This window comes from Pygocentrus nattereri, chromosome 13 (genome assembly GCF_015220715.1).
Source record: "Pygocentrus nattereri isolate fPygNat1 chromosome 13, fPygNat1.pri, whole genome shotgun sequence".
NCBI classification, from domain to species: domain Eukaryota; kingdom Metazoa; phylum Chordata; class Actinopteri; order Characiformes; family Serrasalmidae; genus Pygocentrus; species Pygocentrus nattereri.
The window spans coordinates 7,887,262-7,908,256 of NC_051223.1; the positions used below are offsets into that span (position 1 = coordinate 7,887,262).

Sequence of the window (20,995 nt, forward strand, 5' to 3'; positions counted from 1 at the left end):
TATTACCAACACAAAAATCTATTAATAGTATTAATATATTCAGTCATTCCAAAACTTGAACAATGTGTATACAATCTGTGTGTTTGTGCATGTGTGTGCAGGATGTCCTCCTCCTCCTCCACCTCCTCCTCCTCCTGCGGTCCAGACCGGCACTGCAGGATCGTCCAGTTCTGAGTAAAAGAAACAACCATAAAAACAGATCCGCTTCAGCTCTAGTAAACAAGTACAGCACACAAAACAGCACAACAGAAAACAGACAGATCAGAGCGGTGGATAGTGAGGTACCACCATGACAACAATCCTCTTAATTATTAATAAAGACCTTATAAAAGTTTAAATTTATCTCATTTTTAGATTTGCGTTTTACTGATTGTCTCAGACTCTTTTGGACCTTGGCTTCATTTCAGTGCAGCTCTGCTGTGTGTAAACAGGTTTAGCGTTGTTTGAGGTTGTGTAGGACCCTGTGTGTGTGTGTGTGTGTGTGTGTGTGTGTGTGTGTGTGCTAGAGACTGAGGTGGTTGCCATTCAGCTGCTAACCTTTTGTGTTTGGTTCAGTTACTAACAGGTGAAATAGCTCTTTTAGAGCCGAGCAGTTCAGCTCTGCCACCCTGCTCAATTAAAGTGGGGCAGTCATGGGCTGGAGGTTAGGGATCTCGCCCTGTGACCGGAAGGTCGCTGGTTCGATCCCCAGGGCTGACAGTCCATGACTGAGGTGTGCTTGAGCAAGACACCTAACTACTACACCCCAACTGCTCCCCGGGCGCCGTGGATAGGGCTGCCGACCGCTCTGGGCAAGTGTGCTCACTGCCCCCTAGTGTGTATGTGGTGTTTCACTTCATGGATGGGTGAAATGCAGAGGTGGAATTTCCCCGGTTGTGGGATCAAAAAAGTATCACTTAACTTAACTTAAAGAACTTACTCCACTCTTTCACACTTCACAGCGAGGAGTGCAGGGAGGAGAGAGGAGCTGACTGATGACCTGCTGTCATTCAGCTAATATAATACAGCGTGGACAAAGCACTCAGCCAGTTACATATGAGGACTGCATATATGTGTGTTATTGTTATAATAAACACATTCAGAGCAGAGATGACTGAATGGATTAGACTGCTCCACATACACAGCATAATTAGCAGCACCAAAAAGGGTTCTTCTGTTTTCACAAGCTTAAGGTCCTATATAGAACCATATAGGACACAATGTCCATCAATCCCAAGAACCATTTAATTTCATGTATGCAAAATTTTCATGGTTCTATATTTATAGTTCTGCACAGAACTATAGTCTTTACTAAAGAACCCTTGAAGGACGTAGTCATGCTACATAACTTCCAGCTTGTGATTGTGGCATGTCGAGTTGCTTGTGTTTCATAGTAACGCTAGCAGAGTAAAATAGTATGTAGATGCCTCACTGACCATTAGGCGTGTCAACTTCTAGCACTAGCTTTTGAAATCATCAGTTATTTTCGTTACAGTGAGAACAAAGTGTGGAAAGCCTGACAAGTCCTCCTACCCCTGCTGAAGAAAAGACCATTAAAACCTCCTTTAGGATTAATACCTGATGGTTTTGCTTCCTAATGGGAATTGGCATACCATCAAGAGACCACTAGTTTCCTGTAGGACCCCTTTAGATCCCATCTGAAAACCATCAAATGCATCTAAAAACAATCCCAAAACATCTGTTAACACCTGTTATCAGGAAAACAGTAAATACCATTAGTGACTGCTGTGCACCACCAGAAACCAAGAGACACTTTTAATGGTTTCCATGCTTTTTTTCAGTATAGACGTGCTGGCTTTGAGTATTGTAACATTCAGCTAAATGGACAACTCACATAAAACTACTCTATCCTGAACTACTACCCTATAAACATGATAAACTTCCCATGGTCAGTGTATAAAATGTGTGAAGAGGTAATTGTTACTGTTACAACAAACCTGCATCACTATAAGGAGCTTTCTAAGCAATATGTATTTTTTCATACCTGGGAGCCCATATAGGTCATTATACCATGTTAAAACACGTTCCAGGTTTTTACTAAATCATACTTTAGGCTAAATGATTAAACATTCCATTTTGTCATTACCAAAACAATCATGACACATCTGAAACTTTACGAAATGTTTCAGTAGGAACTGTTTCGGGAGTGACGATTTTAGCTCACTAAAAAAACAATAGTACATGACTAGCAAACACAGCTTTGAACAGCTGTACACACATACAATGGTAATATTTTTCATTAATTAAAGTTCACAAACGTTTACTTACTTGTAGAAAATGTATGTTGTGGTAGTGACAACTCGTAACGTTCCACACTGATTTTCAGGTTGATTTTGGACATATTTATCATGTGGCCATGAGGGACAGGGATGCAGTCTCATGTCCTGCTCTAAGTGCAGGGGTGTGGCTAAGATACTGTGTGACCACAGTTTGAACTAATTCAGTACAGTGGCCCATATACGATAAGATAACATACAAGATAATCTAGTTGCATAAATGGTTTCCAACATTTAAGGTGGAACGGGAAATTTACTTAGCTAGCTACCGAGACATCGGCTACTATTAGTATGTTTTATGCTTGTTGTGAAGAACCATAATACACCGAAACAATAATAAACTAAGATAAAACAGTGGTTATCATAAAATTTAAATGGAGAAAATTCTCATGTTTGTGGGTTTCTTTGGTCGCTTGCGCAACAATTTTGCTGGTTTTTCTTTTTTTTCTTCTAGTAACACTCTGTTTGGAGTGTGCCATATATGTAGTAGCCATGTAGTCCTAAGACCCCACCACAAAAACCAGGACACCCTACCCCTAGATGTGAATGCGCAAAACGGAGGGCTAATGGCTCAGTGTTAGGGGCGAGGGGTGAAATGGGATTGGGCCTGAATACTGAATACTAAGTGTTGGAGGCTTCGATGTAATTTATGTTTTCTGCTTTTTGTCCTGAAGCTGAAAAAAGAAAAACTTGCACTTAATTGTCCAAAACATCAACCGTCCTTTGGTAAAATGCATTCATGTGCACAGTTGGTGGAGATACATAAGCCACACATGAATCAGGTCGAGTGGTCACTTTCTATCCGCCGGGCAGGGATGCCCTCTGGACGCTTTTACAAGCTGTTTCGGGTCGTTGAAAAAAGAAAAGAAAGCTGGCTACAAGTGATGTGGTTGTTGTTGAATGTCACTGGAGGCAAAATGATGGCGATGATGAGGGGCTGCGGGTGGGGGGGACACGTGTGTGTGTATATGTGAAGGGGAAGGTGCCGGAGGGCGAGGGGCTAGAAATGTGAGGAATGCTAATTTGAGTGAAGGTGTCACCGTGGTTCTAGCTGTTCTATTCTCTCTGAGGAAGTCAGCTCACCTGAGTCAAAAATTTCACTGTTTATCTTCTACCATCTTGGGTAACTACCATCCATCACTTCTTGTCAGGGGGTTAAACTGTAGAGACTTTCTGGAACATTAAAGGACTAGATTGTGGAGGATGATAGCTGCATACAGTCATCAGCAGACCCTGTATGGTGAATGTTTCTAGCAGCAGTGCAATAAAATGTTAACTATCTCAAAATAATGATTAATTATCTTGAAAAATTGACTTATTTTCTCTGTAATTTCCACTTATTATATTGAATTAATGGCTTATTTTCCCATGATTTCAAGTTAAGAAAGAAATTTGACATAGCAAATACATGTCAAATGAAATAATGAATTATAAAATTTATACAAGTGAATATTTGTCAGAATAAGTCATTATGTTGAGATACTAAATTGAAAGTTTGAGAAAATAAGTCATTATTTTAACACTGTCAGTTAAACATTACAGAAAATAAGTGATTAGTTTGAGATATTAAAATAGCATTTCCAGACAATAAGTAATTGACACAGCAAGTCAAAAATGTCATTTTTTGAAGATACTGAGACATTTCTAGGAAATAGTTTTTTATTTTAAAAAAGTTAAACCTTTTGTGAAATAAGTAACTATTTCAACATTGCGAGTTAAACTTTCGAGAAAATAAGTAGTTATTTTGATATACTAAGTCAAACATTTGAGAAAATGTATTTTTTTTGACATAGTATATATATATTATATATATATATATTATTAAAAGAAAATATCAGTGAAAACTGATATGATTCATAATAAGTCAAAACGTTAAGAAAATACATGAAAATTTAAAAAATTTTTGCTGCCAGAAACTGAAAAAGAGAAAAGAACTACACAATTTTTTTCCTCTACCTTCATACTTTACTATGTCTTTTCAGAAGGGGATAAAATAATGTGGGATAGTGGTCCAAAGGTATAAATACAAGGCAAGGGGCTCTGGCATCTGGCTGCAATACATAACATTTTGGATTTACTATCTCAAAATAGTGACTTATCTTGAAAAATGACTTTCTCTGTAATTTTGACTTTTTATGTTGAAATTATGACTTATTTTCCCATGATTTTGAGATAGCAACAAATTTTTGACATAGTATGTTGAAAAAATGAATTATAAAACTTAAAAAAGTCATTATTTTGTGAGAATCAGCCACAAGAACCAGCCACAAGTTTGAGAAAATGTCAATATTTCAACATTGGAAGTTAAATGTTAATAGTCAATAGCATCATCATGCTTGTTGCGGCACTGTTGGACACTGAGTGTACCTACTTGTAATGGAGTGGTGACTGTCCTGGCTGGTGCAAAGTCATTTGGCACACATCTCCAAACATCTGGCTAACTTGGCATCAGAGCAACTGGCTGCTTTTTGCCAGCGGATATATCAATATATGCTTTTCTTTGCTTTTGCTTACTTGTGCAAGCATGAAAGGTTTATTAGTGTTTATCTTCGAAAACCATTCAGGTTGTTCATGTCACATCTGGACTTTCCACTTGCTGTCAGGCATTTTGTAGCAGAACTGTACACTGTTTTAAGCCTTTGGCCAGCAGAAGCAAATCGGTTCAGATAAAATAGTAACTCCTGCCAAAGACTTGTCAAGGGAATCCAAAGGTGCGAAGATTCCCATGACTTTTCATCTCTTATTGTAGTTTCTCATCAACCACGCTCAAGTCTACTGATACAAGAACCCACCAGAAGTCAAGCTGCTGTACACACGCTACAATGTTTTCTTTGGGAAATTACACACAGACGCCCCGTTGTCTGCAGTCCATCTGATAGCTCTGTTTTTGACTGCATATCACAAAAGCGCAGCACTAATCTATCTTAAGGGAATAATCGCAGAGAGGCTGGGGGCGGCATTTATTTTAGCTATGGGCCACTGAGTCTCTTCTTAAGCCTAAGTAAATAATAACCGCAAGGCTTTGACTGAGAAATCAGCTGTTTCACATTTTCAGCGCTTAACTTCATGAAGAATCTACGGAGGTCACAGCGTTAGCCTCCTCTTGTGTCTTTTGGATGCATAGTGGCTGTTCATTTGAAAGAGTCTAGTTTTAGCCTGTTTTAATGGGTTTAAGCATTGCAGTGCAAAGGGTTACCGCAGACTTGGAGTTGATCTGCAACGTTTTTCGCCAGTGGGGAGCCTTCAGGGCCTTCTAGGCCTTCAGAGAAGACGTAGTAATGACTGGGAACTAAACTACACGCCTGTACATGCGTTTCATTCATTTTTATTCAAATGCTTCAGCATGCTTGTTGCAAGCCTTGGAATAATACTCTTGTTTCATGTTTTGGTTGGGAAAAACAGGTTCATATCTTGATAAGGATTTTTATTCCTGTGGTTTCTCCCATTGGTTAGGGCTTCAGGAGCTGGTCATATTTCTGTGTTTAATCTAGAGCTACCAAAAAATGCTGATCTGAAGCAGGATTGGATTTTACCAAGTGTTCTGAACGAGTGTTGACATGATACCATGGTGATGTCTCATTCATTTTTGTGGGGATTGAACAAAATTGACATTTGGCTGACGCACTTATCCAGAGCAACTTACAATTTGATCATTTTACACAGGTAGGCAAAGTGTTAGGAGTCTTGCCAAAGACTCTTATTGGTATAGTTTAGGGTGGTTACCCTGGCAGGGATTGAACCCCAGTCTACAGCATTGAAGGCAGAGGTGTTACCCCAGTACAACACCAACCACATGTTGGAATTTCAATTGAATGTCTTCTATTTCGATACAACAGATTATGCATTAATATATTAATATGTTCATATTAATGCTCCTCATTCAGTTTATTAGCAACATTTACCTTGTAGCTTCACTATAGTGTTGTACGGTTAGAGACTGTAGTCCATCTGTTGATGCAGTTTGTGTTAGCCATCCCCCCAGTGGGCTGTGGTGGTACTGCAATGGGTGGGGCATTTTTTAAATTGCAATAACAAAGCATCTTATTTAGGTCAAGCTTCTTGATGGGACAGGCAAAACCCACACAGCCAGCTAGTTATGTTTATATTTTCAGTGCAAGTCGATGTAAATTAATTGTATGACTGTCATTGCAATTCATCCACCGTGGATAAATGGATCCATCCATTTTCTAAGCCGCTTCTCCCTCAGGGTCACGGGTGCTGGAGCGTATCCCAATGGTCATCGGGCGGAAGGCAGGAAACAAACAAAATTCGATAGGCTACTCTGATCACTGTGTTTGTATTTTACACAATCAAGTTTCTTCTTGTGGGCGACAGAAGCAGTTTTGGTTGGCTGTGTGTGATAAAGTGGTCAGTGAATGTTAGTGCTAGGTAGAGGTTTAGAATAAATAGACAGTTCACATCATAATCTCACTGTTGTCGGAAGAAAACCTCAGAATCTCGTTTTTCAGTTTTTGACATAATTTGAAAATGCCTGTTGCCCTTTACATTGTGTGTACATCTTATGAAGAATGGACCAAAAGAAACGGCCCAAAATGACTTGAAAAATGTCTGGTTCCATTGACTTACATTAAAAATAAAGTAAGATTCTTCCTTCTCCTGGAAAGTTACCATTTTAGAGAAATTATGTTTTCTTTCAACAACAGCAAAATGTAGATTGCCATATTCATAGTGGAACATTGTTCCAAGTCTAGCATCTACTGTTCCTGACTCCAGACACCACTGATGTTTGAGTTTTCCATTGAAAATTCCTGTTTGTCTAAGATTAATCCTAGCTGGGGTCCAAGAAGACAACCCCATGGCCCTCCCTGTCCCAGAATGAGCATCTGAAGGAGCACATCCATGGCTAAAAGGATCTATGAGATGGTCAGTGTGAAAGCTGGTCTTCCAAACTGCAGTGCATGGTGAGATGTTTAGGTAATAAGGAGGATTTTTGAGGTGGAGTCTCTCTTGTTTGTACATGTTTAGCCGTTTGTTCCAGTTTAGCAACTACACAGTTCAGTGCAGTTGCATACAACCCTGCATGGGTCTAGCTAGCTTTGATACACTGCTAGCATTAGTAGCCCCTGTTTACCATTAAAGCTGTTATTGGGTAGTTTTGTGTTGGTTGTGTTGTGTCTAGAAAAAATGTTCTACTACTAATGAGGAACCTTCCAGTGCTGAACTTTCCAGAAGGGAACAAAAATACCACTACAATAATGCTAATTTCATGTGGATTTCAAGGCTTGGATGCAGGAAATCGGCCATGGAAATCCATTCCATGAAGCTTTCTATGCTGTTCTTGAGCTGATCTGAAGGCCACATGAAGTTTGGAGGTTTGTAGCGATTGACTCTGCAGAAAGTTGGTGACCTCTGTGCACTATGCGCCTCAGCATCCGCTGAGCCCGCTCTGTCATTTTACGTGGCCGACCACTTCGAGTTGCTTCCGCTTTGTTATAATACCACTGACAGTTGACTGTGGAATATTTAGTAGTGTGGAAATTTCACAACTGGACTTTTTTTGTTGCATAGGTGGCGTTGTGTCACGGTACCACGCTGGAAGCTCCTGAGAGTGACCCATTCTTTCACTAATGTTTGTAGAAGCAGCCTGCAGGCCTAGAGGCTTGGTTTTATACACCTGTGGACATGGAAGTGATGGGAACACCTGAATTCAATTATTTGGATGGGTGACTGAATACTTTTAGAAATATAGTGCATGTTAGTATTTGATCTGGCATGCCTGATAGCAAGTAGACAGTGGGCCACTGTGGGACCACTGATGGCCAAGCTGGAGGTGTACTGGCATTTTGCTCAGCATGTTCTGGGCAGCCCATCAGTGTTTAAGCAGAGTATTAGTGTTAGGTTGGGCACAGGAGTCAGACGAACGCAGATAAGAAGACAAACACGGTTTAATACAGCAGAACGAGTATCAGGGTCAAAAACAGGCGAGGGTCAAATACCAAAAAGCAAAGGCAACCAAAATCCAAGGGGAAGACAATATAGTGGTCAAAAAACAATCCAAAAAAGGTCCAAGTTCAAATACACAAAACCAGCTGGTGAAGGTACAGAAAGGGGGAGATCAAAAGGCAAAGTCAAAATAACAAAGATACACTCAATACACAGAATTCAGAACAACAAAGTAAACACTCAGGGAGAAACAATACTTCACACTGAGTCTACCTGAAGCCCGGACTTATATACTAACTAACTAGGTCATCATGCACAGGTGTATCGGGTTAATTATCAGGAGACTGTGATTGTGATTGTGATTGTCCATAGTCATGTGATCTCCTGAAGCATTGTGGGACATTGAGTCCGATTCAGTCTGAGGTATGACAATTAGACAAAATTCCACTTAGTATCACTCATTTTTCACTCACAGTCAAATTTACTTACCTTCCTTTCTTTAATTACACGTACTTTATTGACTAATTTTAATCTAGCACAGTGTCAGAAACTACATCTTCTATAAAATCATTTTATATTAGGACATAAAACGAATGACTATGTGTTAGAATGGATAAAAACTCATTAGAGCTTCACGCAGGACAGTAATCTGGGTAGTTTGTGGGTTGCAAACATTCAGCGGGGTGTCAGCCTTATCAATCCAGCAAACCTAATACGCTTGCTATCTGGGATGTTAGGCCTTCTGTCCAGCCCCTGAAGTCCTAACCAATGGGAAGCTTGCTTGGCGGTATCTACCCAGATACCACAGGAAAAACAAATTCTGATTGGATAATTCTTTTTGCATGTTTCAAGAATTTTGTTTCCAACCAAACCTAAACAACAGAACTGATATACATAATTACATGCAAGATGATCCTGACGGTGCCTAACTAGTACCTACATATTATGTGATAACAGTTTCATATCTCCTTTTTCTGTCTGTTTCTGTAGGCTGCTGTCTTCTCGGCTCAGGATGTCTGCAAGTCAGGTCAGTACACGAAAGGCGGGGAGTGCTGTAAGCAGTGCCAGCCTGGCGAGGGCATGGTTAAGCCCTGTGGACAGACGCAGACAGAGTGTGAGCCGTGCCTGGACAGTGAGTACACACACACACTTAGTCAATCATGAACAATGGTGAACCTGGCACTGCATAATGAAGTGCTTGCCTTATTTAAAATGCCATTTCCTTACCATTTCCTCCGCTTTACAGCTTTCTGCATCTCTTTTTAAAGGAGTGAGCCAGCCTCCCCTTGGGGAACAGTGGGCACTCTTTGAGTGGCCAAAGGTAATTAGCAGCTAAAGAGGAAAGGCTTTCGGCAAATGAGACTTGACAAACTGTTATTGGGGATGCAGAGAGACCCGTCATATTGTTCTTGGCCGCTCGCCATTGTAATGAATTATAGAAACATTAAAAACGGGTCTGGCTCTGAGAAGGACTTTCTAGTGAAAAGCAGAAAGGGTCAGAGGTGAGACTGTTAGCGTCTGGGATTGCTCTGGCAGTGCTGGTGTCTTTCACGTCTGGCAGCTCGAACTGGCCAAGCTCAATTAGTCTGAGAATGCTGAGAGGGAAAGCAAGCTAGCTCTTGACCTGGACTGAAAACGGACATCCAAACAGCGGGACATGCAGTTCAGGACATGAGAGCCACTGCTTGGTTCTTGTTATCCAAAGTGGCCTTTATTTCTCATGAGCACAATTTTGGCACCAAACTAACCTTCATATTAACAACAGTTTAAAACAACACTTCTAAGCTGCTTCTTCTTCTGGGTCAGTGGAGCCTATCCCTGCTGTCATTGGGCGAAAGGCAGGATACACCCTGGACAGGTCACCACCCCATCGCAGGGCAGACAGACACATTCACTCACACCTATGGGCAATTTACCATGTCCAGTCAGCCTGACTGCATGTCTTTGGACTGTGGGAGGAAACCCACACAGACACAGGGAGAACATACAGACTCCACACAGAAAGGACCCTGGTCACCCGGCCCCACCCGTTACCCACCACACCACTGTGCCACCCCCAATATTTACAAATATTCATCAATGAATACAATTTCAATTGGCATTTGGAATGTATGGTAAGACATGACTATTATTATCATTATTCTTATTATTGCTGCTACTATTAATTATAAGTCTAATAGTAATGATAATAATAATTAATGGTAGTATTGTGTGTTGTGGTGACAGAAGACTTGGAAATAAGCATTGACTAACATGGACTTAATAAATATATTTCTTTAAATGTTCAAATTTATACTTGGAAAAAATGACATGGAACCCCTTTTTTCCACACTTTGGGTAAAAAAAAAATATTACTGTGACTTTAAGTTACTGTGAGTGCTCACTACTACAGAACTGTTGTTAAAATCTAAACTTATTACAAAATATACATATTTAAATTGTTTATACCAGTACCTCTTGTGGAAGACCACTTGGCTAGTGGCTCCAAAAACATGAAACAGGACATACTTAAAAGCACAAGGTCAGTAAGGTCAGCATGGTTCTTAAAGTTTGACTTGCAGTTAATACATCAGTGTGAATGCTAAGCGAACCAGAACTAAAATTCAACAGTGTATCATCTTCTGCTTTGGTGGGGACCAATGGGAGCCCAACTACGACTGTAAACACACTCTAAATCAGAACTTGGACAAATACAGAGTCTAATGCTGACAGAACTGCAATGACACAGGTGGGTTGGGGTTGAATGGCACAGGACCTGTCCCTCCCCATCAATCAACCCCAACCCTTCACGTTTTTCCGAACGTAATCCCGCACATCAAGGACTGCCCCTGTGTCGTCCCTCCCAACCCTGTAATTCAACTGTAAACTGTTAAACACTGAACAGCCTCCCACCGCCGAAAGGTAAAAGGAGCATTATACAAAGAAAAGACCAGAGACGGATGTGTCTCACAAGGACAGCTGGTGATTAATGGATGGACGGAAAATAGAAAGTTGAAATGGGATCATTTTCAAACAAATTGTGGCAACTGTTCACGTTACAGCATATAATGACTGATTACCAGTTTCTGTTGCTGTTGCCTGTGTTCAGGCAGTCTTAGGAAGCTTCTTGTTTACAGCAAAACATGATTCCATGGTGCTTAACAGATACTGGTAAGCTTTTAAAACAGGTATGTGCCCTTTCTGACTCCCTAGCCTGGGGCTGAAATACTCAAACGACATGTCAGACGTACGGGTCCCTCCCCTCCCCTCCCCTCATCCCGTCTCCCACCTGTCATGCTTTCCCTGCCTGTGCTTTCAGCAGAACGTTCGGGGTGGATCCTGAGAGAACATGGTTGAAGCTTTTTACAGTTAAGGTCTCCACTTTAGCCTCCTTTACCTTGATTTTAAAGCAGTTATCAAATTTCGGAAAAACAAATGTTTTACTCCAGCAGCACCGCTGTGTCTGAGAATGATCCACCAATAATACCTGCTGTGTGGGGGTCCTGACCACTCAAGAACAGGGTGACAAAGAGAAACATGCAGAGAAACAGATGGACTACAGTCTGTATCAGACACTACTGCTGGAGTATTTAAACACTGTGTCCACTCACTGTCCACTACATCTGACACTCCTACCTTGTTAGTCCACCTTGTAGATGTAAAGTCAGAGACGATAGCTCATCTGCTGCTGCACAGTTTGTGTTGGTCATCCTCTAGTCCTTCATCAGTGGTCACAGGATGCTGCCCACAGGACGCTGTTGACTAGGTGTTTTTGGTTCTCAGTCCAGCAGTGACACTGAGGTGTTTAAAAACTCCAGCAGCACTGCTGTGTCTGATCCACTCGCACCAGCATAACACACACTAACACACTATCACCATGTCAGTGTTACTGTGCTGAGAACGACCCACCGCCCAAATAATACCTGACCACTGAAGAACAGGGTGACAAATTGTGCACAGAAAGAGATGGACTACAATCTGTAACTGTAGAACTACATAGTGCTCCTGTGTGGTCAGTGGAGCTGATAAAGTGGACAATTAGTGTAAAACAAGGTGGTTTTAATGTTACAGCTGGTCAATGTGCACATTCACGTCCCTTGTTTGGATGGACGGCTAAAAGAACAAACCTCTGACCACAGTATGGTTTTAAAGGAACCTAAAACATTTGTGGGATTGCTGGATTTTTTCAAAAAAGCAAGTACAAAGTCTCTGGTCCGAGTCACGTTTTAGAGTCTGATCTCAATGTTCATCTCATGGTCATGGATTAGGTGGTCTAAACAGACAAAACAGAAGGACCTTGTTGAAAGATCTGAGATGGAATGACTCAGGCTTGATAGTTTGGGACCTCTTAGGAAGCCTGCGCTACCAGATTGGCTTCCCTTCTATGGACACTTGACAAACAGAAGCGGTTGGCAGAATGTTACCTCTGCCCCTCTCTAATGTACTCACACGCACACACACACGCAGCGAACACACACTCTGTGCTGTCTCACTGAAATAATGTCTCCACATGCATTATTGATGCTTTGCATTATGATAATGGCCCAGAGAGGGCGGAAGAGGGAAGGAGAGAGAGAGAAAGAGTGAGGGGGTGAAGGGAGGATGGTTTTCAGCCATCTGCATCTGCAGGAAACGCTCTGCCACTCCAGCCCCTAAACAACCCCCTCCCAGCCATCCAGTGAGCCCCAGCACAGGCCCTCATCAATAAGTCCATTAGCAGCTGGAGTGCACGACACACCAGGGAAAGAGAGAAGCCCTAATCAGGGATGATGATGAGAATGATGATGTTGAGCTGACGTAGCCAGTTGGTGGTCAAGCCTGTATGATACAGCCATACCCTTCTTAAGCCTGTGGCACCAACTGATCTAGTTTTGAAAGCTAATTTTTTTGCCATTATTCTGTTACAGATGTCAGTTAGCAGCTAACAAATGTGCCACTTGTTTTCAATCGGAGGCAGTTCTAGACTTAAGGCAAGCTAGCACCTGCACTCTCTGATTACGCAGCCATGCTGCTGTAATACGTGCGGAATGTGGCTTGCCGTCATCATGAAGAAGTAAGCCTGGACGTTCCTGAAAAAGATAGTGTCTAGAAGGCACAATATATAGTTTAAAATGTATATATATATATATGTCATTCAACATGAAAGATGCCTAAGCAAATTATTATCCCTCCTATACCATTACAGGCCCTGGCCTTGGAACTTAATTTACATTTTCTGCATTTGGCAGACGCTCTTATCCAGAGCGACTTACAATTCGATCATTTTACACAGGTGGGCGAAGGAGTCCTGCCCAGGGACTCTTATTGGTACAGTGTAGTGTGGTTGCCCTAGTAGGGGATTGAACCCCAGTCTACAGCATAGAGGTGTTAACCACTACACTAACCAACCACACATAAGATTGCTTACATTTACAGCATTTGGCTGGCGGTCTTATCCAGAGCGACTTTCAATTTGATTATTTTTACACAGGTAGGCGAAGGTGGTGTTAGGAGTCTTGCTCAAGGACTCTTATTGGTATAGTGTAGGGTGTTTGCCAAGGTGGGGATTGAACCCCAGTCTATAGTGTAGAAGGCAGAGATGTTACCCACTACACTAACCAACCACCTTAATGATTGTAACAATGTGGTGTTTTTCTTCTTAGCACCAGAGAACACAACCATTATTTCCATAAACAGTCTGAAAAGTTGAATCCATCTTCCCGAAAAGGTGAAAGTGGCAGAGTGATTCTGCTTTGGAGTGCAGAATAAAAATGACAGTCAAAACAGCCATTCATTTTTCAGGAGATGTTTTGCAGAAGATTCAATATAAGATGATCCACTTGCTTCAGGAAGAAGAAAGTCAAAGGAAAACAAGTGAAATAAGCAAGAGATTCCAAAACTGGAGTTTAAAAACTGATTAAAAACTACACTGGTGTAGTGCTGGTGCTCCTAACAACCACCTGGAAGAGTTGGTAGACACCAAACCATCATGCCCCCAAAAAATAAACAGCGCTTAAAGCTTCTGTCTTTGTGAGAGAGGAGAAAATCTAGCTGCTTCAGATCTGAAAACATCCACAGGTGTTTCTGTCCATCCTTCCACTGTGAGAAGACCACTCAGCGCTATGAGTCTGAAAGGATGTGTAGCTGTTCAAGAAGAACCTCACTGAGAAAAGGAGACGGGCACATGAAACAAAGAATCTGAACAAACTTGTCAGACCACAGTACATGTTTCCACTGAGCACCAGTCCATTTCACACGAGCTCATACCCAGAGAAGTCGGAAGTGTTTCTGCATAATCTGTGCAACTTTGCATTTGTGGATGCAGTAATGAACAGTTGTTTGTTAAAGTATTCCAAAGCTCATGTGGTGATATGCTTGGCAGAAGCATGCTGGTTATTAATGCAGTGCTATCTGAAGAATCAAAGGTCACAGGCATTCCAGTTGTGGTTTTCGGCCTTGCCCTTTTTGATGATGATATGCACCAGAGAGGGTGAAATACGTAGAATCCTTGCCATTGCTGACTGAGGAATGTTGTTCTTAAACTGTTTTTTTCTGATGTATTTTTAAGCCTTGAGCCATCCTTGCTCACAAAAGACATTCCTGGATGTTCCTTTTACACCCACTCATGATGGTGCATCACTTGTTACTGAACATTTTTGAACTTTGTCTTAAACTGCTGTCCCAACATGTTGCAGGCATCAGATTCAGAATAAGTCAGAATCAATCTATTTACAGAAAACAAATGATAAGGAAAAATGTAAACCATCTTGTCTGCAATTCACTTATTTTCTGATTGTTTTTGCAATTTTTTTTTCGATTGTTTTCTTTTTCCAATTTGACATTTTTTAGTGTACTACCGTGCGCACAACCTAGAAAATCAAATCAAATCCAATCAAATTTATTTGTATAGCGCTTTTTACAACTGATGTCCAGAAAAGACAAAGTTTTAACATGAATGTAAAACCCCCAGGTGAGCAAGCCAGGAGCACTAGTGGCAAGGAAAAACTGAGGAACTGAGGAACCTCGAAACTGAGGAAGAAACCTTGGGAGGAACCAAGGCTCTCAAGGGGGGAACCATCCTCCTCTGGTCAAACTACCTACGAAGTTATTATACTACTAATGTTAATAGTAGTAGTATTAGTAGTAGTAATAGCTAGGAGTCTATGAAAACTTCAGTGTAGGTTGGACAGCTGGTCTGAAGCAGGTAGCCGGAGAGCTCGTCAGTCAGTCGTCAGTCAGTCGTCCTTCAGTCTCCGACCGGACATGTGGGCAGTCCTCCTGACTTCCAAAAAAATATTCATGAGTTTACTATGAGTTATTCTGATCTAATTTCTGAAATATTTCCTGCAGAGAGAAGTTTTTTTTCCTCTGCAGTAACACAGCGTCCACAGCACAGAGGAAGCTCCTATTTCAAATTTTTCTCTTATTAATTGACCATTAAAATTATCACATGCTACAATCTGCTGGCAGTCTCGCCCAGTTAGGAGACTGAATGGTTTCTTTCTGTGTCCCTTGTCGGCTCAGAGATACATGGTGTTCAGATAATCTCAGGTTTCATATCATTATATACGTCTGTAATCTTTGGTACAGTCATTATTGCACTGCATCCCTCATCTCAGGTTACAGATATTATCACAGACTGTGGTACTTTTTTCTATTTGTATATATGCCTGTAGATAGGATCTGGTTTATTTATTCTTGCTATATGCCTATGCCCATTTATGGTTACTGTCTGTCTATCTATCTATCTATCTATCTATCTATCTATCTATCTATCTATCTATCTATCTATCTATCTATCTATCTATCTATCTATCTATCTATCTATCTATCTATCTATCTATCTATCTATCTATCTATCTATCTATCTTTCCATTGATGAAGCTGTAAGAAAAACAGAACTGAGTAAACATGAACATGAGTTTAGCACACTGATGCATGGTTTGGGGTGCAGTTCTATATCAGATGGATTCTTATCAGTTCATGTTATGGCTCTGCTTCTGTCATTCAGACGGTTAGGTGGACAGCAAGAGTAATGGTTTCTCTCGCATACCTTTAGCTAACATATGGGGGGCGGTAAGGATTTTGCCCCTCCCCCCAGTGCTGAATGTTGAATGCTTCTAAGCCTGATGCTGCATGTCTAAAAAAAGAAGTAGAAGTGAAATTAGATGGAAATCGGGCCTTACATCTGTCTAAGTTTTGTGGTTAATGGATGAGAAACACTCTGTATGTTGACAGAACTGCGGTCTGGACTTTCACAGAACAGGATGTGGGTTTCCAGAGATGATGAAAGTGATTCTGCTTTGGAGCGCAGAATAAAAATGACAGTCAAAACAGTTTTTCAGGAGCTATTTTACCAAAGATTTGATATACAATAATCCACTTGCTTCAGGAGGAAGAAAGTCAAAGGAAAACAAGTGAAAAAAAAATAATTAGACGCTCCTAAGAACCACCTGGAAGACCTGGTAGACACCAAAACTGCCCACATCAGATAAACAGCACGTAAAGCTTTCATCTTTGGCTACGTTCACATTACCAGGTTAAAGTGGTACAAATCCGATTTTTTGCCCTAATGTAATCTGATGTTTTCAGGGCTGTGGGGACACAAATCTGATGTTTTCAAATCCGATCTGAGCGACTTTCAAATGTGGTTCTAGATCGGATCCGTGGTCATATGACCTTAATGTGACGCTCAGATCTGAATTCATGTGCTTTTTTTCCAGTGCTCCTGCGCCATCATTCAGTGTTACCATGGCAGCAGCACTGAACAGAAGTTAAAGCCTGTAAACGGTGGAAAAGCAGCTCATCTCACCTTGTTCTCCTTCATCTGGCTATAATGATGAAGCTAAGAGCTGATCAGAGTTAATGATCTTCGCAGCGAAGCTCGTTCTGCTTGTTAGTTTGTGCTGATGATGAACGTGATTCATTCACGTGACGTTACTGAGTAGGATGTGTCGCATGAGGGTCACTTCAGGACGCCTTGAGGCTTGTAATGTGAACATAGCCTTTGAGAGAGGAGAAAATCTAGCTGCTTCAGATCTGAAAACATCCACAGGTGTTTCTGTCCATCCTTCCACTGTGAGAAGACCACTCAGTGCTGTGGGTCTGAAAGGACGTGTAGCTGATCAAGAATAACCTCACTGAGAAGAATTATTTGGATCAGGAGAAGTAGAAAATGCACAAAAAACTTCTGAGACTTAACTTTGGAGGTGTCTACCTGCAGATTTCTTCACTAAAAAAACAATTAAATTTAATGATGGACGTTTGTCCTGTATATTTGCTTGTAGCTTGTCCTCTGTCTTCTAAAGAGTGAGAAAAGGGAGGTTTGATCAATTTTAAACATTTATTTAATAAGAAATTGAGGTGAGAAAGTCAAGTATCCATTATATGTCCAATACAAAACCTACTTCATCACGCTGTTACAGATTGAGCCATAAAACTGTCACACTATAAGGTTCAGCTCAGCCTTTTGAATACTTCAGTTTGTGAGTTCAGATCATGGTGGTGGTATGAGGGAAGACTGATTGAGGGAGGGGGAGAACTCTGAGAACTTGGGCTGGAGTTCTGAGCAGCTTCTGGCTGTAGCAAGAAGCCTCATAGCTGTAGTAGAATTGATGAAGGACTGAGGAACGGGTAGGAGATGGGATGGCAATGGGGACTGCGAACCCTTCGTCACGGGAAGAGGTGAGGATGTGAATTTATAGGGTGTTGGTTTGGAAGAAGGAGGGGTTTCAGCCATGCTCCTCCCCCCAAACTTCAGGTATAACATAACTACATTCATATGTTGTGACAAATGTCAGCATGCTTGTCAACCAGTCAGATGAAGAGAAGTTATAAGTTCCCATTCATGCTGACTTTAATATGTGCAACTATATGAGAGAACAACATCACTCAGTTTGTGTTGGTATATGACATTATCACCACTGATGTTATGCAGTGTGATTATATGTGATTAAGGTAAAAAGTAGTAATCATCATCGTTTTAATTTAACAAGAACGTTAGAACATATGTTTGAAGATAGAAACCCACTCTCTCTCTCTCTCTCTCTCTCTCTCTCTCCCTCTTGCTCTCTCTCTCTCCCCTTTCAGGTGAATCGTTCTCTGAGAACTTCAGCCACACAGAGCAGTGCCAGCCGTGCACACAGTGTGTGGGACTGCTGCGCATGGAGACGCCCTGCACGGACTCCAACGATGCCGTCTGCGTGTGCGACTATGGCTACTTCCTGTCGACGGTGACGGGCCGGTGCGAGGCATGCACCGTGTGCCCCCCGGGTCAGGGAGTGCTGATGCGCTGCGAGTCTGACCGGGACACCATGTGTGAGACGTGCCAGGATGACACCTTCTCGGACCAGGACAGTAACCTGGAGCCCTGCTTGCCCTGCACCGCATGTGAGGAGCAGGGGGAGCTGGAGCACTGCAGCTCCACACGAGACACCATCTGCCTGGGTGGGCCAGGGACAGGTAGGTCCCCTAACAGCCAAGGCAGCTCTACCTCGGTCCCAATATTGTGTCCCCCTTTCACACTGGGAATACAGACCTGAATATTGTGCCTTTTCAGTCATAGTATTGTGCCCCCCTTTCAGTTGGAATATTGCACCCAATCAGTTCTGAATATTGTACCCCCTAAATGAGAATATGGTGCCCCTTATTTAGAGCATTGTGCCCGTATAGTAGGAATACTGTGTCGCCACTATAATCGCTGGACTATTATTCCCCCTTAGTTAGAATACTGTGTCCCATTTAATTAGAATATTGTGCCCTGTCAGTTGCAATAGTGAATAATTCCTGTTTATCCCACAAACTAACATACCCTTCAGAGATTCATGGGAATTATGTGTGTTTTCCAGCTAGATGAGCTGTTTAAATTTAGTCAGTATTGCTTGATATGAGCCTCAGATGTAGCCACATGCTACTGATGTGATGATGTCAGTGTGGTCCATTATACTTTATTAGGTCCACTATATCACATACAATTACTGCAGTTTTTGGTCCCAATTCATCATTGCTTTGTATATAACTCTCTAACTGCGCCAGAAGGGGAGGGGTTTCTAATAAAGTGGCCAGAGAGTGAAAAAAAGATTCTAGCCAGTCATAAATCTCATAAGCTTGGTGAGTAAAAGGCACACATTGTTTTTTGCCAGATGAACTGTCTGCTGACTTTCAGAGCTGGCTGCACTTTAACTCTGAGTACAGTATCGAAGAATGTTGACCGAACTCACTGACACTGTGCATCATTGTGCTGACTGGACGCTTCCCAAGCACCTTAATGGTCGTAGGTCATGGGGTCAGTCTCGTCTGTGTCCCCCACACTTGCCTTTTTCATCAATTCCTCCCTCTATTTTGGGCCAGGCTGTAGTAGGTCATCATAACACGTCGTATGAACGGGGTTGGTATTTTAGACGTGGTGCCTGCAGGCGTCAGGCGGCGAGAGTTGTGGATTCCTCTTCATTCGGATCACTTTTCACTGCATGCTTTCTAAAATAAACGACACTGCGAAGACGAGTCAGCAATGCTGACCTATTAAGCAAGATGGGGAGCTGCTAGATGAATAGTTGGTCAGACTGGATGTCCTGCAGTGTTGCTCTTGGGACTATAAGTTGCATTCCAAAGCATATTGTTTGGTGTCATTCAGACCAAAGACAAATCAATACTTTGTGTGTCCAGCTACGGCAAGCGCTGTACTATGGGTCCCCTTGTTTTGTCTCAGTTGTTCAGCACAGGCCATACAAGAGAATGAAAGAAATTCTTTTTGAACATTTCTAAATTGAAGTGGCAACTGGCCAGTCCTTGATTTTTAAGTGATCTTTTTTTTTACTTGAAGCTCACATTATGTGTTATCCAAATTTGCAACATAAATGAGACAAACTGGCAAATCAGTTGCCTGTTTAAATAATATGAGTCAAATAGAGCACTACGCTGATAGCAACCCTGCATTCATTCACTTTAAGTTTCTGTATTTACGTGCAAAGATTTTTTGCACTCCGATTACAGATTCAGACTGAGGTGTTTATTCTCACTCTACTCAACAATCTGATGGAAAATCTTTGTTTACATGCTCACTACAAGTAATCCAATCCAACATGGCATGCACGCATTGGGAACTGCTTAGAGGAAATGTTACCATGACAGCGAACATCACGCAAGTCCAGTCAGAGTGAGATGAGCAGCAGTGAGCATTGCTTGTGTTTTAATAGCTTTAAAATGATGTCAGACTCAGGAAAATGTCCTTCTCTAATAAGTCATGGACTGTTAGGCGAGGGAATCGAACCAGCAACCTTCCGGTCACAGGGCTGGTTCCCTAACCTCGAGCCCATGACTGGCCGGACTTCAATGTCATTGAATGTGTTTAGGATTAAGAAGCAGAAAATTGAACCAACTTCTGAGAATGAACGCTGGAGCTTTTGTAATTAAGAAAAACTCAAAGCAAGTCTCCCAAAAAGAAGGGAAGCTATACTCAAGGTAAAGGGTTGTCTGGGTGTGACCATAGGTTCATTGCTAGGGAAAGGGGATTCTGTGGTTCTGTGGTATGTACTACTATTCATAAAGCTCAATTGTAGAGAGGGTCAGAAAGCATCCCAGTAGAAGATGTTTGGACAGTGTGGGAGGGTCAGGAGGGGAAAAAGGAGAGCAGACAAGCAGGAGGTTATCATGTGAAGCCAGTGAATGGATTGGAGCTGATACCTAGGAGGAAGAAACTGCAGCAGTCCAAAAGCATGCGATGCTATAGACATGAAGTACATCAATTGACCATAAACACTTTCCATGTGTATATGCAATAACAGATACGAATCACTTAATAACAGGAGTTGTATCATATAATAACATGATATAATGGACAAATCAGCCTTTCGCCTGTT

At 41.6% G+C, this 20,995-nt stretch overlaps 1 protein-coding gene across 1 annotated transcript in view; it reads left to right on the forward strand.

The window, feature by feature from the left end:
• ngfrb (nerve growth factor receptor b) overlaps positions 1–20,995 on the forward strand; it is a 59,825-nt gene that overhangs the window by 6,526 nt on the left and 32,304 nt on the right. The window contains exons 3-4 of the mRNA XM_017683898.2: positions 9,171–9,312; positions 18,228–18,599. Coding sequence (XP_017539387.1) covers positions 9,171–9,312; positions 18,228–18,599 — 514 coding nt within the window. The remainder of the gene's footprint in view (positions 1–9,170; positions 9,313–18,227; positions 18,600–20,995) is intronic.